The sequence below is a fragment of the Nyctibius grandis genome, chromosome 24 (assembly GCF_013368605.1).
Source record: "Nyctibius grandis isolate bNycGra1 chromosome 24, bNycGra1.pri, whole genome shotgun sequence".
In the NCBI taxonomy this organism is placed as follows: domain Eukaryota; kingdom Metazoa; phylum Chordata; class Aves; order Nyctibiiformes; family Nyctibiidae; genus Nyctibius; species Nyctibius grandis.
The window spans coordinates 1,962,936-1,988,378 of record NC_090681.1 but is presented as its reverse complement, the minus strand read 5'-3'; the positions used below and the strand labels follow the sequence as shown (position 1 = coordinate 1,988,378).

General features: G+C 47.7%; 1 protein-coding gene across 3 annotated transcripts in view; it reads right to left on the bottom strand.

Moving 5' to 3' along the window:
• The window catches only part of NFYC (nuclear transcription factor Y subunit gamma), a 35,014-nt gene extending 11,057 nt beyond the window's left edge, over positions 1–23,957 (bottom strand). Inside the window, exons 1-4 of one of the 3 annotated variants that reach the window (XM_068417613.1) lie at positions 23,781–23,957; positions 6,888–7,000; positions 3,171–3,242; positions 1,913–2,026 (exon numbers count right to left, since the gene is read on the bottom strand). In XM_068417613.1, the coding sequence (XP_068273714.1) occupies positions 1,913–2,026; positions 3,171–3,242; positions 6,888–6,992 (291 nt within the window). In that variant the 5' untranslated portion in view covers positions 6,993–7,000; positions 23,781–23,957. Of the gene's footprint in view, positions 1–1,912; positions 2,027–3,170; positions 3,243–6,887; positions 7,001–19,936; positions 20,068–23,780 lie in introns of those variants that run through there. The other 2 variants (XM_068417615.1, XM_068417614.1) reach the window with 2 other exon arrangements.
• Positions 23,958–25,443: the final 1,486 nt, after the last annotated feature.

Here is a 25,443-nt window from a genome sequence, read left to right as displayed (position 1 = left end):
TGTATGGTTGGGGATGGGTTTAAAAAAAAAAAAAAAGAAAAAATAAAGTACAACAGGATCTTATTCAGGGCAGGGGAATCCCAAGAGATGCTGAGAGAACAAGCTTCAGCATGTGGAAGGGCAAAACGGTTAGAAGAAGGCACGAAGATTAAAACATACACTCAGCAAACTGGCCAAACATGTATCAGAAAAAGGACGTGCAAGAGCCAACGAGCTCCTACAAAAGACTGGCAAGGTAAGCATCTTCTCAAAATGGTTTATAACTTTACTTTTATAACCTGACTGAAAAAGAAATCCAAAGAATGGCATTAGGTCAAAGTTTTAAAGACCTGAATTAAGAGTTATGCAGCCGTAACTCATCACTTAAATGTATCTGCTTAAGATCTGAAACAACCCCAAGCTAAAAAAGCTGAATTTCTTTAAATAAACAAAAAAAAAATTAAAATAAGTACTCTGTCATTTTAAAATTCTTGCAAGCCATTTTAACAAGTAGGGCTAATTCAAGAAGCTATTAAAAATCTCATTCTCACTAGCTGAAGATAAGTTTTTAAAGTGTATATATATATATATATATATATGAACAAGATTTGAGACAAAGATGTCTATGCTGCCTAATGACTAGGTAAAATTTAAAAGACTATCAGTCCTCTCATTTGATGGTTAGTTGACATTTCTAAACCTTATACTGTCTTGGTATTTAATTGCCAAACAATGACCACATAGAAAGCACAAGGGAGACATTTCTTTTATTCCGCAGGCAGAGCACATTATAAAAGCATCTTCACCAGGAAGAAAACTTTTACTGAACAGATGTAGCTCATATTTCATTCTCCATGCTGAGGATTGGGTTCAATCCAATTTCCTCAGGAACAGACTTCCATAACTCAGACCTCTCTCACTCAAAATTTTCTTCCCAAATACTCTGTAAGCAGAGACTGCGTTTCTCCAGCTGCACTGTCCATGCGGAGAGCAGCTGCTCCAGGCCGGCAGCTGCTGTGGAAGGCAAGGCAGTCAGAAACAAACCCTGAGTCAATTCAGGGTCTTACACATTAGGATCAGGATTTAAGGACGGTTCTGAAATAAACTGATCCACGAGAACTTGAAAACTGTTAACAGGACATGCCTGAGTCAGCACTTGTGTTTACAAAGCACCTTGCTCATGGCACATATATCAAATACATCCTTCCCACAGCGACTGCATAAAACCTGGGTTAAGCAAGTAGCATCAGCCCAGTTTAGTGGCAACTGAGCGGCTGGATGCCCACCCAATAGGGCAGCTTTAGTCCTAAATATCACTATCTCTCACCTCTGATCCAAGGGCCTGAACTGATGGTTATTATAGTTTCAAGTTCTGGTCAACATGTAAGACTAAAAGTGAAGGTGCCTTTTTTTTTTTTTTTAATTTTAAAAAATTTTTTAATAAAAAGACTCCAAAGAGTTACAGTTTATTCTTGAACCACTAAAAATGACCATTATTGAGGGCCTCTCAATCCAGAAGAAACAGTCATCTGTTCTGGAGGAGGGTATTTTTGTTTTAATCTCTACACATTTATCGACACAAACTAACATCTACAAGCTTGCATTAGAACTACTACTGGAAAACAAACCAGCTAGAATTTCAACAGCTACAGCTATCCTGAGTGGCTAGAGCAGGTCACAATTAGCTGACAGCTGCAGCTTTGGTTTTTGGTTTTTTTTTTGGTTGTTCTCGTTTGGTTTTTTTGAAAACAAATTAAGAAAAAAGCATTTCAGTCACACAGTTACACTGGGCACTGTGCTTTGTACACAGGTTTGTAGTGATAAACACACACACTAAAGTTACTGTCTACAAAACATGCCTCATATTATGGAAACAAAGAGTTGGAAACAGTTTATGAAGCAGCTGAAGGCTAGGTAGGAGCAGCTCCGTTACCTGCAGAGTCCTGCGCTTGTTGTCTTCTGTGTGTATCCACGCTCGCAAAGTCAGTTCTGTTATGAATATCTGAGCCGCCTTGGCGAACAACACGGGAGCTTCTGCACTAATCATCTGCAATTACATTGACAATTTTTTAAGTTTACCATTAGTATTCTAATACCACAAAGCCATAGTCAGAGTAACGTTATCACGTTAGTCAAAGGAGGTTTGGAGGCATGAGTAAAGACTCTGCCTCGCCATATTCCTTTTCCTTAAAAAGTATCGAGCTCAGGTTTTACTCAAATTAAGCAGTTTCACTATTAGCCTGCTTGGCATTAATGCTTACTCCCTGTACAGCCTTCTTGTTGATTAATGTTCCAGGCAGGCCAGAGACCTCCCCCCTTGCTCTGCCCTGCCCTAAATTGTCATCTTCCTCTTAATCATCAAAAATTTAGCACTCATTCAGTTCAGACACTGACCTGGGACCTCAGAGGCCAGGGCTCACCCCCTTTCCAGGCTGAATGAATAGCTCCCTTGTATAGGAAGAAAACACACACCTTTTTCAGGATCTCATTTAAATGTTAGAAGTTGTCCTAACAGAAGGATGGTGTCACAGCGAGAAAAACAAGAAGAAAGCTCAAACCATTCTCTTTTCTCTTAGGAGGTAAGTGTCTGGACAGTTTTCCAACTTAAAAACCAGGGAGGACTGGAGCAGTGCAAGAGTCAGACCCTGCAGGTGATTCCTTTCCTTTTATGTCAGTAAGTTTTCATCAGTCAGTTCATGTGTTGTCGTCATCAGTCACAAGTCAAGGGTTCAGCTCAAATAGTGGTACCAAACCCATGTAATCTACCTCAATTATTACTCGCTTTTTCCGTAAAACTTGAACCAGCGTAGCACACATTTAAGTGATATCACTCTTCATACTAAACACCATAGCTTTGTGAAAGGAAAAATAGAGAGAAGCAAGGAGGAAACACGTGAAGAGACAGCTAAGCACTAGAAAAAATAGGAACCACACAGAATTATATAGTAGCCTGGTATTCACCAGAAGAAAGCAAAACTGCAAAAGCCTTCAAAGATCCCAAATGATTTTGCTTTCCCAGCTCAGTTTAATTATGCAAGGCCAGCTAATATTGCATTCAAGGCAACTGGTGAAATGTGCTTTAAAAATAATAATAAATGATGACAATAATAAGTAATGAATTGCAAGGGATTATAGCTACAATATCCACCAAAAGGATCATAAATACTTAAGAAAAAACCCCATGAGTGTACCTTCACATCTTCATCTAGTTTCATTATCTTCTTAATACGAGCCAGAGGGAGTTCTTGAACTCTGAAGTCTTTCTGCAGAGAGATTCACATTTGAGAGACTCTTTACAGATACTGTTTTACTGAAAACAAAGGTAAGAAATGTTAAAACAAGCCTGTACTGTTGAGAACTAAACTGGCTAAAATTAGATTTATAAAAATAACTTATTTTCTTTGAGGTATGGCAGCTTCTCTTCAGGCCCCAGAATTCTCACCTGCTTTTCTGTATTTTTATACTGATATAATTCTACTTAAATCTTCTGTCAGACACTTGTATCTACTATTTAACCTCAAAGCTGAAGTCATTCTGCAGAACAGAATGTTTCTAATGTTACACATTTCTGCATCTATTTATATTTGAAGCAGCTACTTCAATTAGCTGTCTGGGGACCCAGAAACCATTGGAATTTACAAAAAGTCACAAGAGAGAATGAAGGCAAGCAAGAGCTGTGTGTGGCCACGGGATGAAATCTTCTTTATTTGTACTTCCCTGTTGCCCAATGCCAATTTTGGCGTTAAAAATCTTGCAAGAATCTTGTTCAAAAGAATCTCTTCTATTCCTGTTTTTAGATGGATTTCTTCCTACTTCCCAGCAAAGAGCACCGCTGACTCAGAAGGGTGTAATGATGGTTGAGGAGACAGAGAGCGAGCGCTGTCATTGCACTGACTCATCCTGCTCCGCTCAGCTGTCGGCGTGTGCCTGATGTGAGCAGCAGCAGAGGCACCACTAAGCTAATAACTGCATGAGAGGAGGCACCAGCGTGTCCCTTGGAGAGATCCTCTCCGCAGAGAGCTCCTGAGGTCAGGGGAACTGCTCATCTTCACTCCAAACAGTGGGCTCCCTTCTCTGAAGATAGAAAGAGGAATAAAAAACCCAAACAAACCCAAAATCCACAGTGTGTTGCTACCAGGAGCATCTTAAAAAGGAGAAAGGCTGAGGCTACATATCCTTGCATCAGGAATGCAGAATCCCTACCCACAATAGAAAATAAAAGAAAACTCATTTTTCTAGGGAAAAAGCACTGCAAGACGTGTTAGTGAAACAAAAGAGAGAAAAAAATGCTGTTTTCTATTGAAGCAAAATATGGAGGTTGTGCGTGGGCCAGCCAGCACTCCAGCAGGGGGCACTTCGTTTAATTTATATATAAAAGATGTATGTATATTTATATACATTATTTTATATGCATACATATTAAAGTGTTCTGTGCCCTCCTTCTGTACAGACCTGTGAATGAGGTGCTCCTCGTAACACGCTGCAAAGCAGAAGCTATTTGGAGTGTGTGGGTGTGGGGGTGTCCTTGCAAGGAGCGCTGAGGGCTGCTGCGTCCCGCTGGTGAACACGGGGTTTGGGAGGGATTTGGGGCAGTGGGAGAAGGGGGCAGCCAGGGCTGGGACCTGTGCTTGAACACAGTGTGCTCAGGGTGGCATTTTCAACCAGTAACCGCCCCATAAACAAGTTAAGGGGTTGCTACAGCATGGAAAAATAACCCAAATGTTTAATTTTTTTGTTGTCGTTGTTATTATTTTTTTTAAAGCTTGCTCCTTTTTAAAGAGCCTTGTGAGCTTTGAGCAAACCTCAAAGAGAGATGAGGACAAAATTTCTAATTTGTGAAACAACAGTCTTAAATGTATTAACTTCTATGAAGAGCAGAACTGCAAGTAGACATGCACAGGTACAACGCTATTCAAATCTTTAGAGAAGAGAGACAGTGGGAGAAATTAGAAAAAAATTAAAGCTCCTTTATTCCTTTAAGGCAGACAAGCAAACGTCACATAAATCAAAATTAATACGCAAGTACCATGGTGGAGGGAAGCATGACCACTACTGGCTACTACCCAGCAGAACAAACTTTAGACACCAATTCTTCATCTTTTCTTTTTTTCCAAATTAGGTCTCAATGTTTTCACAGGCCTCTTCTAACTCATTGTGGAGCCGAAACGCCAGCTTCAGCCTAGTCCTGTTTCCTCCTCTTTCTCCAAGACCAGGATATAACCCTTTTGTTGTATCAGGCAGAGAACAGGGAGCTCTGGTTTGTTCTTCTAAAGCAACTCCCTTGTTTTTGACCCTGAATTTTAGCTACTGGTGGCACATGGCAAATGCATAAAGACAGAGACAGCCCTGAAAAGCAGGCAACCAAAGCAGCCTTTCCACCAAGCAGCTGCTCCGACCTCCGCTGTGCAGTACATGCAGATGAGCTTCAGGTTTACTCACGTCCACAGCCATGGAAGCACTTTCACTAAGACGCACAATATATCTCATAAATTTGATTACGCAGGAGACAACTGCACAGGAATGTTTTGCAGTTATCCCTTTCCCTTCCCAACTCCCCTTCGCTGTCCTCAGTTAAATTTTCAATGACCTACTAGCTTGCAATGCAATAGATTCAGACGACAGTTAAAAATTAAGCTGCCCATACTTGATAAGCTGCAGCATAAACCCCTTTCATGTGGAGATGAAGACAAACTACAGCTCTTGAACACAAGAATTCACTGCACTGAAAGAGGAAAGTCATTAATTCTGGTTATGCATACAAATTTCTACATCTGTTTCTTTAATCAACTATCTGCACACAGGCTGAAAAAAGCAGCTTATCTTCAGAGTAGTGGATTGGGGTTTTCTACTTTGAACAGCCTGTCTTCCACTGGAGTTCTTTTGTTTGCAGTTATACTAAAAGCACAGGAGTGTGCTTTCAGGACCACTATATCACAGTCATTATCAATCTCTCTTGCAAAGTCATTTTTATTATATGCCCTTGTTCTCAGGCACGGCTCTTTTGGAGATGGGAAAAAAACAGAAGCTACTTAGTCCAATTCTTATTCTCAGCCTATGCATGATTTTTGTAATCAAATGTCTTTAAATTAATAAAGCAGGTGGTAACGATGCGCTTGGCATTCAAGTGATTTTCAGAACTTCAGGCTTGTCAAAGGAGACGGTTCTGAAAGAGGGCATAATAGTTCTACACAAAAGTCTAGAGCCAAAAATTTATTCACAACATTGTAACTGTCCTCCAATAGCCAAGTGTTTGAATTTATGAAGGAGGAAAAGTCTAAGTCGTATTTTGAACAGTAACATCTCCCAGGGTGTACTGATGTGGCTTGTCCTTTGGTGTGGATAAGGGTTCCCTCACATGCTGGTCACACATTTTGTACTACAGAATTCCAACAGCAGTTAAACAGCCCACATAGTACAAGGTGAGGTATATTCTCAAATCCCTCAGTCTTCTGTTAGCTAAAACAGCTTATGGCAGCTACACTTCTAGGTATAGCTATTTTAAAATCACTTCCCTTTCACCCCCAAACAGAAGATAATTCCTCTGCAATCCTCTAGAAAGCAGCCACGGTCATTATTTAGCCTGTTAAAAGAACCGTTGAATCAACTTTGTCTTCTTGTTTAGTCCACAAAGAGCTGCAGGTATGACTATTACATGTCATTATGTTATGAATCAGCTCCATTCCATTTATATCTCAAGTTTTGGCAGTTGCAGCCAACAGCGAAAAGCCTGGCTGAATGATTATTAATCAGCTCTTAAGGCCACCTTGCAGTGTGTAAATAGCCAACTCTACTGGGTCCCATAAGCCGCAGGAATATGTTCAAGCTGAGGTTTATTTTGCTACCAGACATTACCAGGCACTTTTCACTGTCAGTTCTTCAGAAATAACACAGCCGAGGAGGACACTCACCACTGTCAGGTTGCGTATCTCCTCCATGACTCGTGGCCAGAAGGACTGGAGGCTTTGCTGGGCATCGCTATTGCTAGCTGTGCCGAAGCCACCATCCGTGGACATCCTGGTAGCTGGGAGAAACAAAAAGAAGCGTTAGCAATGAGGCAAGGAGGGAGCAAGGCAGGAGTCAAAGGCTCCCAGAGATTGCCTCCAAGTCCCAAGAATACAGGAAGGGGCCAGCCTGGCTAATCGCTCTGGAGATAGATATGCCAGTCCAGGTCTCACAGCAACAATGCAGAGACACTCACAGCCTCTGGAAGTGTTTTTCTTAATTTTGTTGATTTTCCTAAAGATTGAAAAAGAACATGAAAAAAAAAAAAGAACCAACAGCTCTAGTTAGTATGAAAATGAAGTCAGATGCACAACTTGGAATCCCTTGGAACACCACGACCAGCCTTGCTGGCTTCCCCTGCACGACAGGAGCGCACGGCTTCGGCAGGATTCCCAACAGGGATCGCAGCCTGGAAGGACGAGGGAGACGTGCCAAAAGCACACGCACACGTTGGACCTGCTGAGACACAACCCGGCAGGATGGGACTCGGTGCTTCCCATGCACTGAAAGCGTCGTGGTGAATGCCAGAAGAGTCACTGCTCACTTCAAGTGAGCCAAGCAGAGGAAGCCGGCGAGTTACTGACGTTAAACGCTCTCAGGGTCACCCAGAGCAGCTTTGAAGTTTCCCTGAATGACACACACACACACCACGTACAAACAATAAGTCCCTGTGTCTCTGAACCTCCTGCAAGAGAGGAAGGGTGCTACATTTTCTACAGGGAAAGATCTCAAGATACACACAGATATTTGTGCGTCGCCATGTAACGGAAAAAGCCACACGAGCAGATATAGCTCTGACATAAATAAGCACAATCCCCGTTTGCTTTTCATCCACCATGTAAAGGTTTATTTCAGTCCCTCCTCAAGCTGAAGGGAAGCACAGCAACACTGTACAACACACCAAAATACCGACGGGAGGCAGCGGCCACTTGCCAGTACTTTCAAAATCTACTACTCCAAAGCAACGATGATCCATAAAATCCTGTTAAGAGATCAAAGAGATGCATGTCAGACAATTAGTTTGTTACCTCCCGCAGCCTACGCTTCCCAAGGCGGGCTCTGAACAGTTGTATTTTTCTTTCATCAACGTGAGAAGGGGACGCGGGAGGCGTGGGAAGAGCCGAAGGGGATTTTGACAGGGGATGACAAAGAGGAGGTCAGAAGATCGTATTTTCACTCTCAAATCAAGAGTTTGAGACAGGAAGAACTCCAGGTACAGAACCTATGGAAATAAGTGACTGACAAGTTACTTGATGACTCTTCAACAACTGTTTGCATTATAATACTATCTGCCTACAAACTAAGGTATTTCAAGTATTTATAAGCAAATACAGAGAGATAAATACTCTAATGAGAGTGTTAAACCGGCATTTGGTTCTCCTCGCCTTGATTCGCATTGTCAAACGTAGACAAAAAAATAGTTTAGGCACATAAATAAAAGCTAATCCTTGAAATCTGCTCTGTACTGGCAATATTTCAGCACTAACACCAGACGGGGTCTTTTCTGCAACTGAAGATGCAATCCATCTCGAAGACAAGCCAAATCACTTTTCAAGGCTTTATTTAAAAATACAAATTACTTGCATTCAACCCACTGAAATGCTGTACTAGAATATAATGCTCTACATAACCCTAAGAAACAACAGGTTAAAAAAAAAAAGCAAAAAGCTAATGGAGCAAAGAGGAGGAAAATTCTACCACCACCGCACACAAAAGCAAATTTCTTGCATTAAACAGCTGCCTCTGCGGTATTCATCCTGATTTCAGGAAGAGCTAGAAATGGTTTACTCCAGTCATCTATAATTTAAAAAGTCCTGTCGATGAATACAAAAAATTTCCTATCTTCAAGGTAAACACAGGGCTGATTTCAGAATGCAAAATGAACAGCCTGACGCTCGACCCAAGGGGCAGCTGCTACTTTAAGTTACTGTTTAGGATAATTGGTAGGAAATTGAGTACGAGTAGAAACATGAGTCACCAATAGGTCGATTTTCTGAAAAACTTACAGAATGCAATCACTATAAACTCCAAAATAAAAGCCTAAGCAGGATAAAACTGCTCAGAACATTACTACTGTAATTTCTTCCCATTAAAATATAGCGACATAAGCGGTGCTGAAGGTGCTTACAGGCATCAGAGGAGGATGGTAAGGAAAAGAGAAACACCCGAACTGTCACACAAACCTACAGCGTTGGCTCTGTGAGACAAACTTTAGTAATGAAACCATTCCTGCGCAATTAGGTAAGTTCCTTCACCCAAGGGCAAACTGTGCTCTCTTCTCTGAAGAATGCCTCACGTCAGGGTTAGTGCCAACAAAAAAATACCAGAGCGCACAACAGCAGATAAGCCCACCACAGCTAACAGGGAGGCAGTTCCTCTGATTTCACAGTATTGGTATCTAAACCTGTTTGTCTTTTTTTGATACACAGTTTGCAGGGCAATTTTAGAGCTTCCTTATACTTCATCCTTCCTCCTCTAAAGATTTCCTCCACAACTCTCTGCAGAAGGAAGGAGAGAGGTGCTCCGAGGACCCCCATGCTCATTGCACTCACATAAAGCAGGGTACGGTCTCTCAGAAGTTTTATGAGCAAACTGGCTACTCTGACCCCATCTTGTTGCTGAATAATAGAAGTTAAAGTCCATCTCCCGTGTCACCTGGTTGCCACAAAGCGTAACCGCAACCAGGGAGAACTTGCCGATTCCAGCAATGCTGCGTCTCCAGACGCTGGGCAACGTACCTTGCAAGCTGGACGTGCTTCTGCTCCCCCTGCACATCACTTAAAAGCCGTCATCTCACCGGCGTGCCTGATGCTGCATCAAAGCAAACGGGTGCTACGCTGACCTCGGATTAGCTAAATTACCAGCGTGAGCCCCAGGAGCCTGCAACTTAAAAACCAGGCCATGCAGAGATGCTCTTGCAGAAGAATCTAGATGAGGTTCGTACACACAAAACACACTGACTCACAACGTGGACACATTACTGAATTAGATACAAGCAACCAACCAACCAACCCCCCCAAAAAACTCCCACATAGCAAGAAATAAGGGTGTAGGAACAGGGGAGACTGGGATACACCTGCTTCACAACAGCCAAGCCAGTCCACGCAGCCTGGAATATGCTCCGTGAAGGCAAACATCAAACATTTTGTTTCCAGATGAAGGGAAAAAGAAACTGAAGGCCAAAAAGCTGAAGCCTACGCATAAAATGCCTGGAGGTGATTACAGAGCAGATTAGCAAGCACATCTCAAGAACTACGCCATCAACACTTTGCAATTAGAGCTTTTCTGCTCATCGGAGCAGAACACCTTTTACAAACATTAAACTTACAAAATCCTGTGGCAGCCAACAGACACTTAAGAGCTTCACTTCAGAGGAGCACAAAGCAAGCATGAAGACACCTCTAGCGTCTGTGGTTGGGGCTCTTTTGTTGCTTTTTATTTTTTTTTTTCTTTTTTTAACAGATACTAGTTTGTGCTCTTTCCTTAATGCTGTGGGAAGGGGGAAGCAGTCAAACGAAGCTGTCTCACCCTGGATGCCTACGATCTGCATGCTTGAGCAAGAACCTGCTATTGAAAACACAAGCTACGGCATAACCACAAATAAAACCAAGATCTCTGATGTTGCAATTCTACCGGTGCAGGTACTCAGAGCTCTTCAGCTGGAAAACCAACGGTCAGGAACAGCCCACCAGAGCCAGCAGAGCAGCAGCTGCCAGCCACGGCCACGGGACAGTCCCGGGCATCGCCAGTGCCACTCACCGTGCAAGCCTGGGAACGGGAACCAGAGGACAACCTCTCCAGCCAGCGAGGGTCATGTCACAGCTTCTGATGTGCCTACTTTTAAGTTAATCCCAAGGTGGCCTCGACTAAGAAGTCGACCAAACAAAATCAGCTGGGTGGAGAGTAGATCTAAATGAAGTTTATCCAAATATCTGAAGGGATATGCAAACGGTGGATGCCAGAGGGAAGTACCAAAAAGCCTTGAGGCTCTCGATGGAGGAGGCAATAATTCATCATCAAGTACCACAGAGCGTGGCGATATCAGAAATGTCAGGTTCTTTGCATGTAGAACAGTCACATTCCCATGACTTACATCATGGGAAAGAGCCCATTTCACACAGTGCTGCGTTACACGGCAATAGAAGCATATTCCACTCCAACGTCTTAAAAAGCTAAATCTGAAGCAAGACGGAGGCTAAAAAGAAATTAGACAGAAGCTCAGGCAAACTGTTTGCCTCAACATCCTTAAATTATGGCTACAAACAAGGAAAACACACAAATATTTCTGAAAACAGCCACTGCAAAAACAAATTCCCCCTGCCAGCTTCTACCACCACACAAATAAGGATTTACCACCTCCACGCTGACAGGGTTTAGAAGGCTCCACCCCTGCAAAAAACCCCACGCACAACTCTTAAGATGTTGTTGGTTTTACAACATCCACATCCCACCAAACTCACAAGATAATTATTAGGAAGCAGCGTTACAGAAAAGGAGAAAACAAGCAATGCAGCTCCTGGTTTTATAGAGAAAAAAAAATATACCATCTTTACTAGAAAAGAATAAAATCCAATGCCACAGCACCTAGCAAAAACTCTGGAAGTCTGAAGAATAAAAAATATACCCATAGAGCTGAAAAGTGAATATTTAGAATAAATACTAATCCCAGCATCCTGTGATACTTCCAGTCTGATGCACTCACTCTCAAAACTGTAGCATTCTGTTTTGGGAGCCTGTCCCTTGATTTAAAAGTAAAATATGCAGAGCCACACTTGCATATCTAAAGAATGAGCTCTGTGTAGCAATAAGCGCCAGACACCTGATCCTGCCAGAATCAGAAGGAACAATCTAGCAACCAAGAACTAGTTTCACAAGAAGAATAAATACGGTTTTATATGAATTTAGTAACACACTTTAAATGTGAGCAAAGGAGGAGTCTTCGATGCATCAGAGGAAGCCACACACCAGCACCCTTTGTGAGATGCTGCTCTCATGACTTCAATTAGAGCAATTTGCAGTATCAGAATATCAAACGCAAAATACAGACAGTCTGGAGTGGACTACGACAGCGATCTTTAGTCTCGGAGCGGTTGAAGGCATACTGAAAGGTTGTCTCTGTGCTGCAGACAACAGCACTTGTTTTGCATAACATTATGCCCTATGCTATCTTATTTTAAAACAAGCCTTCGAGAAGTCATGCTAATGGTCCAAAATTGCTGCCGCAGAGATATCACACCTGGATTCACTGTACATTTTCTCTGCTTTAAGATCTACTCAAGTCAACAGAGATATTCTCAGCCAAGTCTCCTTTCATGAAGTAAGATCAAATTTATTTCCATTACAGTTCGAAATTACATGTTCACTAGACGAAGGCCAAGCAGCACAAGTGCATAGCACGGCTGGAAACACAAAGGTGACAGAACTGCAGCCAAGAATTACTTTTACTTGCTTTGGGGGGTGGCAGTGGTGGTGTAAAATAGTTCTTAATTGTGTTTGAGATGGTTTCTTCTTCTACCTTAAAATTCTGGCCTTGCCCGCACAATTATGTAAACTGGTTTTAAACCAATAATGCAATTCAGAAACTTGAGTCATGTTGGCAGTGGAGCTGGCACTGCGAACAGACATACATTTTTTCCAAACCAATGCCGTGGACTTTGTGTTGTATTCGTTTTCTGTTCATCAAAGCTCTAGGTTTGATCAGGAGAGCTGCAAGAGCTATTCAGACTTGCCAAGAGAACTTACCTGACCTCTGACACAGCGACAAGAGAGAGCATGTGAAGAAGGTCTCCACATGGCCACCGGGAACACAACCTCAGATGGGCACACGACGAGTGGATCATCCTCTACAGAAGGTTTCCCAGCTATGAAACAAGGCACCGCAGCTCAAGTCCCATCAAAACCATACACAAACCCCATCTCCACGACACATTTTTGACCTGATGAAGAACTGGTAGCTGCCACCAATGGCAAAAGGCAAACAAACCAAGTCTGAAATCTTGCTGTAGAGGTGTGAAAAAAAAAGATGTTGCCACAGTGTGGCACAGAGCACCACGGCAGATGGAAGAACCACTAAGAAGATTTGTGCCTGGCCCTGCCAAAGCAAAAGGAAAGACACAAGCCGCAGCACGCAAGGATCTGGGGTTACGACACACGAGCCTTTGGCTCTTGATGTTTTGAATGATTCCATGAGAAAAACCAGCGAACGTGTGCCCTGGGAATGGGGCTCGGAGAGAGCCAGGCTGGCATGTGCTGCCATCGCTACCCGTGCCAAACGCCTTCCGAAAGGAGAAGTCGCTTCAACGTACACACCCAGCTGAGACTCATTTCCAGTTCTGGTATGTCAACAAGACAGCAGAGAAAAGGCTTTGCCTATAAAACATTACCTGAACAAGCACTGGGGAACACCACATTTAAAGAGATTTATACGATGGGTTTTTTGGACACAAGATCAGCTTTGAACAAACCCCAATACTCGACACCACAATAACAAGGAAGCAGGAACACTTTAAAGATGAAACATAATTGACTATATTATCCATAGCATTACATATACAGCACAATTATTCCAGCACATCACAGCAGTAATGCTGCTGTTCTTATTAAAGTATAAAAACTTCTGTCATTATGTACAGGCAACAAATTATGAGTGAAGTTCTAGCTAAACCCAAGGCCAAAACCGCAAGTCTTAGACTTTAACACTAGATTTATTTATCCAAAAGATATGGGAACTCTCTTCCATATCTATAAAATAGCGCTATAAAATCTAAAGTAGCCTTTCAGGTAGTGGAAAAAGGTGATGACCACAAACTTAGGCAAGTCTGAAGTTCTGTTCTTGATGAAAACAAAACCTTTCAACTTTTTAAAAACAATTTCAAGAGGCTTTCAGTAAAACGAACGTAATTCAAAACACAAGCTCTTCCTTCCAACGTGCTATTATAAGAAACTTCTGCAGTTCCTCAGTTTTATTTTTATCTGTTCCCTCTTCCAATATTACATACACACAACCCTCTAAGCATATAGCTGGCACCATAAGTGGTTGATTTCAGCTGATGGGAGAATCATTCTAGGCTGCTGGATAAGGTGTGTATGTGCAGATTTCTCTTCTTCGATAAAATTAAAATTGACCATAAGGGTCAGGCTAGTTAAATGCTGCACAGAATTACCTACGGACGATACCGAGTACTCATTGCTAAAGGTTTTTAAGAGAAAGCTGCAAAATGGTGTTTAGGATGAGTTGATCTTGCCTCAGGGCAAAAAAAAAATAAACAAGATGACCTCTTCAGGTGCCTTCTAGCCCTTTTTTCTAAGAATATTTAGCAGATTATTCTATCTTCAAAGCACTGCTTGAACTTTAGCTTCCTAATACCTCCAATGCACGCCTTCTGTTTTCACTCATGCGAGGCACAACACTTGCTTTAAGCCCAGATCAGTTGCAAAGTCAGAGAGAGGGATCTGGATTACCGCTTCCACCACCACAGACAACTCGTTAAACCAGCAGAGTTTGGTTTCAGTAGCTAGCAGGGCCAAACCAGCTTTGCACCACTCCCCTTGCTGATCTGCTGCTGAGAGCATTGCAACTGGTGTTTGCTGCACCGCACACAGCCATGCCTCCTCCTCTCCCCCTCTCCACCCCAGCACCTACGGCAGGAATTCACTCCTCCCTTCTCCCACCCCTGGACACTCGGCAGCTGGGTTTTGGCACGCTGGGTAAGAGCTGCCTCTCCACCACCCACTCACCAGGGAGAGAGAGCAAGTGGCAGAGCTGATCCCAGCTCCTCTGGAGGGGAGGCGGCAGGGCCAGAGCAACCACCCTGCCTTCATTCACGCAAAGCTGAAATTGGCCAGATAACCTTCCTGATACTGAGTTTGTTATGAAGTTACAGCCCTGATCTTGCAGAGAGCTGCATCAAACTGCAAGCAAGCCAGTACCTTTCACCGGGCACTGCGCTGGGAACGTCCTCGCAGGAGGGCACGTGCTACACGCTCGGCAGGAACAAAAACCAGGTCTCTGAAGCTGCTTCAGTTGCACAGGACAAGAGACCATCCTACAGCACAGCCCACGCGCAGCAAAGGCATTTTACTGAACACACACACAAGCACCCAGAGAAACTGTGTTGAGTTTCATACCTTAATACAGAAGACAGCGTGACCTAGCAGTTAAAGGCAATTGCCAGTGCAGACAATGGCAAGCTGCAGTCTCGGGCAGGAGATTTTCAGTTGGCTTTACCCCTTTAGGAGGAAAAAAAATCAGGAATAATGCCTACTTTTACAGAAGCATTGAGTTTCTATTCGCATTGCACGATGTATCCAACAGCACTGCTGAAAGTCCTCTGTCCAGCAGCAGCCACGTTAATTTGTGCACAGAAAGACTGAAGAGATGCACAGGCTGTATTTAAGGCTGGGCAGGGTTTTGGGAGCGCACATAAATACACTAATGGCTGGTACCAGAAACCCACCAGAACCACGGCGTGACACCAGACACCATCCCACAGAACCGAGACGTGACCTCTCCGCAGCGCAGCACCAAGTCAAAAACGAGGCGGCAAATATTTGAACACCACAAAAAAAATAGCACAGGAGTAGTTTTTTTAAAAGGTAAAGCAAACCAAATAATCTGTTTGCACTGGTTATTTTACTTTCCTTCCTTCTTTGAATGAAAGAGCACAAGGGTCACACTTGATATTTGGTGTTTCAACAGTGAAACATTATTAAATAGTGGCTCTTTGCAGTGCAGTTTTGGCAGGCAAGAACAACGTGTAAGAAGCAGAGGAAGAAAATTCCCAGACAAATAACAACAAGTGTCTAAGAAGAACCGTGCTGCCCCTCCAGCTCCGACATTAAACACCCAGCAGAAATGGAAAAGCTCTTTTAAATAAAGTGTGTTCAAGCTAGTCAAGTCTGCTTCACACGATAAAACAGTTGGCACATACCAAAACAATACTGCATATCGTGTACTTCACCTTATAAACTTTGATCTCAAGCAATCAGGCATAAAATTGATGTTATGTACCGCAGCTTTATAAATTTAAAAGAAATTACAAGCTACACACTTCACAATGTATCTCCCAGTCCTGGTGCACACACATTTTGCTCGCTTCCCTTTAACAGCAGCCTTAACGAGGATAACAAGAAAAAAAAAGAGTGATACCAAACTCACCTTAACAAAATCACATGGTCTCAGTCTTGACTAGTCGTGTGCTTGCACTTATATAGAAAAAATATCTAGTGAGAAATGCGAAGGCGGTGCCTTGCTCTCAGAGGCAGGAGCCATCTCACCCAGACTTGTACCATACGGGAATGAAATTTCACAACTGCAGTGACTTCAGGTACTCACAAAAGTACTCGTCACATACCCTGCACGTATACAATACACAGAGCATATGGTGTATTAATAAGTCAAAGTTGAAATGCAAAAATACAACATTTTCAGGACCCTAGGCACTATTTTGGCAGCAGCAGCGTTAACCAAGTGATGGGCTCAATTTATTTAGAAAGCGTTTCAAATATTCCAAAATCTACTGACAGTTTTCAGCTTGGGTGGTGCCTATTCAGTATCCAGCAACACCCAGGCACCCATCGCAGAGACCACCTCGGGCTGCTGTCCCCAACAGCTCACAAAAGCCAGAAGGCTACTGCAAGAGGGGCCTGACCAGCATTTGGGTTGGTTTGCCCATTTCCCTTATTTTGTATTTTAGGCAGCAGAAGTTCTGATCACGCAACATACATGTTTACTGCTCTGGAGTACAAGTATGAGCAAAACGCCTGTTAATGATTCAAATGACAGCAGGACAGCAGCAGACACAACCTAAAAAACCGTGAATAACAAGTAGGAGTTATTCACAAGAACTTGTGACAGTTTTAAAGCGGAGTGAAAGGCCGTACCAGTCTGTAACTGGGCATGTCTTTGGTGAACTTTGTTATTCTGGGTAGAAAAGTCAAATAGATTTACTGCTTTTAGGGGGCTGCAGGGTTATTTTTCTACAGGAATTATTCTAATATTCAGTGTTCCTATCACTTCCCTTACTCACTTTTATGTTAAATTATCAAACGGCATCTTGCAGAAGTTAAAAATAATTATTTTTATAGAAACAACCATAAGGCTTTTGCCTCCTGACATCAGATCTTACTTAAATGAAGCACAAGCTGCACTGCTCAACAGGCAGACAAGATGGTCCAGTCAGGCCTTTCTCTCTTTTAAAATTTTTTTATTTTTAAAAAATGATCCTGTATTATAAACATGCAAATCTATATCCTTCTGGGTCACCTTCACTGAATGAAAAAAGACAACTGAAAGTGACCCGTTTTGATTTATCAGGAAGTGACCAAATAGCAGAGCAAGTTATAAACAGACAACGGAAGAAAATCCCCCCAGTGAGATCTCAGCACGTAGAAAATGTTAAGTTTTTGAGAACAAACCAAAAAAAACTTCCTGTAACTCCTGGGAAGCTTTGGCAGGTATCCCGAGGTTTGATCTTGCTGTCAGTGCCCCTTGTAACAGTTGTGACACTTTTTGACCTTCTGAAACATAAGGTAAACTGTATTCTTTATCAAAGGATAATAACTGAAGAGTTTAAGTTAGCAACCACACAAATTTGACTTACGACATGGGCAGATCACTAAGCCCTGAAATTAAGAAACAGCTTCATGTGCCCACACTATTAAAATACAGATGTCACACTATATTATATAAATGCAAGATACTAGTCCGATTAAAAAGAAAAAAAAAAAACAAACAACAAACCCAAATACATCAGCTTGAAAGGTGACCTCCTGTGGGCATCCACCACCCTCGCAGAGAGGCACGCGGCCATCCTCCTCCTCCCCCCCAGCAACTGAGGTGCTCGACCCAGGGACAGCAATTTCCCACGATAAACTCATCCTTTACACCTTCACTACTCGCGCTGGCAGTTCAGTTAGTACAAAAAAAAACAGCAATGGAAAAGTCCCGTAAACAAGAAGATGAGCCTGGTTTCTGAGCCTGCATTTCCAGCAGGTAAAACAACTAGCAAAGCCCAGGGGACCTTTGGGGCAGAGAGGACACACGACTAACTTCACTGAGCAGCGTGAAACGGCATCCAAGGACCTTCCTTTCCCTTACAGTGCTGCAAGAAAAAGTCAGGAACTGGTACAATTTGTTAATAAATCCCTTTACAGTGGTACCAAAAGCCTTAGGTTTTTGCTGCTGCTCTTGACCTAGAAAGATCAAGCAGCACCTGCTCTTACCCAGCTACAACCTCTTGCAAGCTTAAGCAATGAAATATGATAAACAGTGGGTGTAACGAAGACTTGTGCAGGATTTATTTCATCTTACAGTAGCTGCAGATTCCCTCACCTTCTGCCACCCCTCAAAAGCACGCAGCAGCTGAAGGCATCCTAATTTCAATGCAAAAAAATCTTAAATTTGTCTCACTTTTGCTTAAAGATGCTAACAATGACCTTCACACTCACGATTCTGGCCAACAGCCTGCTCCAGAAGTTACTGCTATTCCACTAACGTACCGGAGCAGCCGCCATTATTAATAGATGACTTACGGTGACGTTTCTCATTCTGCCCCTTCTCGGATTGAAACTAGTATGACACGCCAGACGCCGCAGAAAGTTGAATAAGCTTTGCCTGAGACGGTGATGCTACTCACCAGTCTTAATTGAAATTAAAATACCCAAATACTTGAAGGCTGAAACAAATTCAAAAGCCATTCAGGTTGAAGTTCAACCCCAAGACGCAGTCCTTTGTTAGCAGCTGACACCGACGTGCAGATCAGGTTCATGTGCCAGGGCCCACTTTTCTAACATTCCTACAAAAATAAGTTGCACAATGTAATCACCTCTAATTTTTAAAACGGTACTTTTAAGGTCAACAAGTAGCAATCAGAAAAAAAAAAAGGGTAAGAGCAGGACTGAGAACACTCAAGCGGTGTCACCCAGTTCACCCCCGAGAAGGCAAGGACGGTAATAGCAACATTTAGCATCTCTCGGCTGGAGTGGAGGAGAAGGAATGTCTGCAATGTGATTTGACTCCTCGCTGAAAACTAACTTTAATCCTAACCTACAAACTATTCTCCGTGTCCTCAGTGCCCTCGGCCATGGGGAGCAGCTTCATTTTTCCACTTTGATTCTTTTTTTTTTCAGCGCAAAGCGCCGCAAACAAACTTTGTCCTTCATTCTCGAAACTCGGAGCTGTGGTATTTCAAGGTCACTCGTGCTAGCGAGGGAAGGCCTAGCTCCAGCAACCCGCTCTGACGGCGAAAGCCCTGCAAGAGCCCAGCCCAGCCGCGGCTCGGGGTGTCACCGGGATGGCCAAGAAAGCCCTTTACACCGGAAAACTTGGAAGCTAAGACGCACTCTCACCCCGTTCCTCCGGCTGTCACCGCTGGGCTGCGGGGCTCCGATGACCTTCAGGGCTTATTTGAAAATAAAAAGGAAAACAAAGGGCTGCTCATGCTCGTCCGGAGTTCGGCTGGCGGTTTGGGGGTGACGGGGGTTCCGTAGCCCCCCAGGAGCCGCGTTTCTGACCGGTGCCCGCTGGCCACCTCCCAGCCGGCCGGGCAGCCCCCGCCAAGGGCAGACGGGGAGACCCCCCCGCGGCGCGGCGGCAGCCCCGGGGAGGGGGGGAAGCGCTGCCATTTTGTGCCCCCCTACCCCCCCGGTTACCAGCCCCGAGGCGGCGCGGCCCCCCCGCAGGGCGCGGCTCCGCGGTGCCCCCAGCCGTACCCGCCGCCCCGGGGGCTCAGCCCCGGGCCACAACGGCCGCCGCGACGCGGGCGCCTCCCGCCGTCCCCGGGAGACCCCGGGCTGTCCCCCCGCCGCCTCCCCCTCCTCCCGCCGCACAAGGCCGGGACGCCCCAAGGCCGGGTGGGCAGCCCCCGCCGCCGAGGCCTGCTCCCCCGTCACCGGGCCGGGCCGCAGCCGCCCCCCGCCCCAGTCAGCGCGGCTCTGGCCGCTGCGATCAACTTACCGGGCCGCGGCCGCCGCAGGGCCTGCCCGCCGGTCGGGAGGCGGCTGCGGCGGGGGGCGGCGGCGCCCAGGCCTCCCCGCCATCCCTTTGTCTTTGAGCTGACCCCTGCCTGCCGAGACTCAGCGTCCCCGCCGGACCGGGCCGCCGGCCCCTTTAACAGCCGCCGCTCAGCCTACCCTGCTGCGCCCGCCCGGCCCGGCCCGCCCGCGCCTATTGGCTACGCGCCGCCTGGGGGGGGCGGGGCCCCGCGCGCCCATTGGCTGCCGCCGGCGGCGCAACCTCGCCGTCCACTTCCTGTTTTAAAGTTACCTTGAGAGGCGGCGCAGGGGTCAGAGCGGCGCCCCCCTCCGCAGCGCGGCGGCCGGGCCCTCAGCGCCCGCCCCGCCCCCTCCTATTGGCCGCTCGCCTCCTATTCAAACACACAGAGGAGTCGTGGGGCGGCTGCCGATTGGTCCGCGCGCCTGTCACTCCAGCAGCCCCCCCCCCCCTCCTTCCCCCGCCGCCGCCGCCGCCGCCGCCGCGCACCGGCGGGTCACGGGGCCGCGCGCGGGCCGCGGCCGGGCCGCACGTGCGTGCGGGCGGGGCGGCCGTGCCCGCTACACCGCGGGGTGCACCCAGCCCCCGCGGCGGGGCCGGGGCTCCCGGGGCCGTGATCCCCGCGGCGCTGGGGAACGACGGCCCGGGGCGGCCGGCGGAGCGCCCCCGCCGCGGCGATTCCAACCGGGAAAAAGCCCGGTCCGAGGCGGGTACGGCTCCCCGGGGAAGCCGCAGGGACAGCTCGCCCTGCGCTGCGCAGGCAGGGAGCTGAGCGCTCTCCCCGTTCGGTGGGCGGAGGGAACCGGCGGACTGGCGCAGGGTCGTTCCCGGTCAGTCGGGCGGTGAAGGGGCTCACGGAGCGGAGGGACCGGAGCAGCCCCGGGAGACGTGCCGCTAACACCCGGCGGCACTGCCCGGCCCTAATCCAGCGCGAACGTCAGCGCGGCCCCGCGGTGACCTGGATCAAACGCACGGACGCTCCCGTGTGTGTGCAGAGAGTAAAAAATAACCCAAGGGCTGGAAAAAGGGCAGGTGAACTCCCCGGTTTAGCGGGCGGCCGCCCTCCCGGTGCAGACCCCGACCCCTCTGCTCTCGGCCACATAACGCTAAAGATTCCCCTTCGCAGCTTTAACCAACAGCTTCCCCCCCGACACGCTTCTCGCCGCCTCCGAGAACACCTCGGTAACACTCGGATCGCATCCGAAGTCGGGAGCGGCACGTTTAGGAAGCACGGATGATATTCTAACCTGTGCAGACACACAACTCCCGGCAGGTTATCAACAATACCCCACCCGATTCCAAGCTGCGTTCCGAGATACAATTTACTGCTTGAAAAGAATGTGCTTGCAGGATTCTGTACGGAGCAGAAGAGGCAAAATTATCACGAAGCACAGCCAACGCTTTACTAGTCCTGCAGATTAAATTGGTTTGAATCAGATAGCAAGGAGAGATTAATTTAAAAATAGATCTTCGCGGTGATTTATTAAATATAATTGGTTAAAGCGTGTCTTGAAAAAAATAAAATAATACTTTGCAATGCTTTGTTCTCTTCCTGGGTCATTCCTCAGATAAAAGCAAGGGCCTGGGAGCTGCGGAATGCTGACTATTAGAGGTATGCAAGGTACTTGCAGGGGGTATGCAAAACAAACCCCGAGCAGCCCACCACCTTCCCCGAAGAGATTCTGAGTGGTAACGACTGGCCAAACACATCCCCGTGTGCTTTCTCAAACCACAACGCCACCCCCTGTCACCTACAGACCAAGCCCCTCTCCTCCACGCCGCTATAACCTGGCACGGCCACGGGAACAGCTGCTGCCTTCACAGGATTTAATAATTCTTCATGTCAGTGCAAGAAAAACCCAAATTAATATTGGGAAGCCCTGCAGTAAAGGGTTTGTTTCAATCACTGCAGCTCTTGCTCTTGCAGTTGAGCTAACACTCAGGAATTGCCAAAATCCCACTGGAAAGGTTTTAACTCCAAAGCCACTGGGAAGACACAAGGAGAAGGGAACGCTCGTAACCCAGTAACTGTCACCCACCGCTGCACTTCGCGGGTTGCAGCACTTCTAAGAAAGCGTCACTGCGCATTATTCACATACGGCATGAGAACCTACGCTGCCGAACACAACTTATCTTTATAAAGTACAAAATAACGAGAGGGAGCAGGTTGGCCGTGCAGGATCCATGACAAGGTCACCCAGCGACCTGGGAACTGGCGGGATTACACCTGATCCTCAGCCCTCGCTCAGAGCCAACAGCTCTCTGTGCTGCGTGGGGGTTTCAAGGTCTGACTCAAGGCACCACTTTTTGCTTTGATCAAGAACTCCACGTTCACCCCAAAACCTGTCCAAATCCTCCCCTCGGTGTGGTCACAGTGGCGCAAAGGCCACGAGCCCCGGCACGAGGCAGCGCCTCAAACAAGCCCTTGAAACAGTGACACAAAACCCAACGTGGTTACGACGGAGCGTGCGATGCCAGATGGGAGATTACCTCAGGTTGTCACCACGATGACCAACGCCTAAGGGGCAGTAAGCTGGGCCCAGGTAAGTTTAGGCTGGTGCCAGAGCATGGCTCAACTGAAGACAAACACAGATGCAGCTGAAATAGCCTAGTCCAAAAACGTAACCTAGTTTAAGAAGGGCACGGGTGAGCCTAAGGAAAGACACGCAATGCTGCCAAGGGCAACAGCAGCAAACGACGTCTGATGACCCAGGTCTATTTTCTGGATGTAGGACTAGAGGAAAAGTTAACCACGTGCTTGCAGACTGTTTGCATCGCAAGTGAAGCCAGTTGGGACTTTCCTTTTAATTGCCTGTACTCAGACAGCTATTGAGACAGACAAGAAGTATTTATTCATAAGTACGTGAGAACATTTTACTCAACAAGACAAGGCTCTCAAAAGGTGATACGAAGAGTCACATTCCAGGAGAAGAAGCCAGCGCTATTGTTTCTTCTCCTGTGAGCAACCTGAAGTTTGCCAGAGCTCCAGATTCTGGAGCCAGCCCTGGGCCACAGCTCACCCAACATGAAGCATGAGCCAGCCCTGCCACCACACAGCTGTCCTGCCACCCCGCTTGTCCTGTGCCCACCCCGCAGCCCTGACCCCCCAAACACCTGCACAGCTGATGATGCAGCTGGAGAACAAACTGACCTGAATGAAATCCAACCCAGCCCAAAAGAACTTGCTTTCAGCTGGGCTCCTGCCCCTCTTCCCCCCAAGCGCTGGGGCAGACTCTGGAGAAGCCCCTTGAGGCTTGTGGAGCAAAAAAAACCCCAGAGAACGGTAAAATACAGCACCAGCAGCACGTGAAACCGAACTCTCCCGCAGCAAATCCCCTGTCGGGGCCCGGCAGATCGCGCCTGCCGCTGCCGCCGCCCGCTGGCTGCCCGGGGAGGCCCCGGGAAGGCCTTCGCGCCCGGCCCTGCCCGCCGGCCCTCAGGCAGCACCTACCCCGAGGGCTGCCCGCAGGCCTCAGCCGCTCCGCCAGCCCCGGGCCCCGCTCCCCCCCCCGCCGCCGCGGGGCGAGTCTCGAGCGCGCCCCCCCCACCCCGGGCCGCGCGGGGAAACGGTTCGGTTTCCTGTCCTCTCCCCGGTCCGCTCCTCGGTATCCAATCAGCGCGCAGCTTCCCTCGCCCGCCTCCCCCGGCGCGGGCCAATCAGCGGGTGCGGTGCGGCTCTGCCAATCGGAGCGGAGCCGTTGTGTGTGTGTGTGGGGGGGGGGAGCCCCTCGGGTCGCCCCCGCCTCGCGCCCCCTCACGGGCCGCCGACTCCCCCCGCCGCGCTCCCGCCCGCTCCCCGCGCACTCACCGGGGCGGCCGGCGCCGCGACCTCCGCCTCCTCCGCCCGGCGTCCGCGCTGCCTCCGGCCCGACCGGCGGGAGGCGGGAAGGAGGGGGAGGGGGGCGGCCGGAGCAGAGCGAGCGCCCAGCGGCCGAGAAACAAGATGGCGGCGGATCCGTCAGGCGGCGGCGCGGGGGCTCCGCCCCTTTCCCGCCGCCGCGGCACTGCGCAGGCGCATGACCCGGGGCTGATCTCGCGAGACCTCCGCGGGGGAGAGGCGGGAAGGAGGCGCCATGAGCCGGGGCGGGGGAAGCTGCACCGGGCGGGGGGGCTCGGTGAGGGGGGCCGGGCGGGCCGGAGCGGGGCCCAGGCCTCGGCGGGAGGGGCCGCGGATGGCGGCCGTGCCTCGAGGGGGAGCCAAGCGCCTGGGTGCGGCAGAGCCTGGCCCAGGGCGTCCCTTGCCTAGGCCTGGGTTGCAGCAGGGCCGAGGCCTTAGGCCGAGGCGGGCTGCGTGGGGCAGTCCCCTGGGCGAGGAGCCCCCTGCCTCGCTCCCGGGCTGTCACTGAGGCGCTGAATGAAGCTGTCGCTGTTGCTCCCCATCCCCGAGGGCCTGGCTCTTGCTGGCACCACAGCGGTCATAGCCCCAGCGTCCTCCTGGGACCGTGCTGCTGGGGCTGACAGGTAGAGCCCAGCCACGGTGGAGGAGTCGCTCCTCTGTTAGCTTGTCCAGGGCGGTTTCCAGCCCTGCCTGTCACGGCCCTGAGAGCTGTCCAAACTAAACCTCGCTGAGCTGTCCAGCACTCTTCACACAAGCCTCTGATCTATCATCACAGGGTAACTTTGCTGCTATCCTACCCGGGCTGGAGCCGATTCAAGCAAAAGTCTGTGCTCCAGTTCAGCTATCTCATTTCCCAGGGACGGCTTTTCTGGCTCGGGGACACGTTACACTGAAGCGTGACTCATGCTGCTTCAGTATTTTTCCCATGAAAAAGTGCATCCTGAAAAGTGACTCCATCTTTGCCTCTTTATTGTCTTGCTGGTGCCCAAATTGTTTGCATCCAATTTACAACTAGAAAGAGGATTTTCCTGTCTGGTGCTTTAATTTGAGGTGGGAAAGTCAGGTCCTGTGTGGCTGCTGCCCTTCCCATCACCCTTTCCACACAGTTTCTAAAATTGGGAATGTCTGGTGACATTTCTGGTACGGCAGTTCGCTGCCTGGGTTCTGCACCCTGCGCCAGAGAGGAGAAAATCCCTCCTGCATCCTGCAGCCACAGAGAGTTCGGATCTGTGGTTTCTGTTGTGTGACGTTTGCCCAAACATAGGAAACGGGACACGTTTCTGCGCGTGCTGCGGTTTCAGAGCTCGGCTGCCCTGAACACTGCGTGTTGGCGCTGAAGCGGGAGCTAATCTTGCAGCAAATTCCTGCAGTTTTATTGAAAGTCTTGCAACTTGGTGATCTCAGGGCACTTGCAAGGCAGCCAAGAGAAATAAAAGTCATGCTAGCTGTTTGTTTTTTTTTTTTAATTCTCACACTGTCTAAGCTAGCCTCCTTTTGTTGTCACATCCCATGGTATGCAATGCTACATGGCCCCTCTTCCAAATGACTCATTTATAAATCAATTAGCCGGCACTGCTGCTGACTTTGCTGCCAGGCACAGCTGTCAAACCAACCAGCTGTTTTTTCTGCCAGG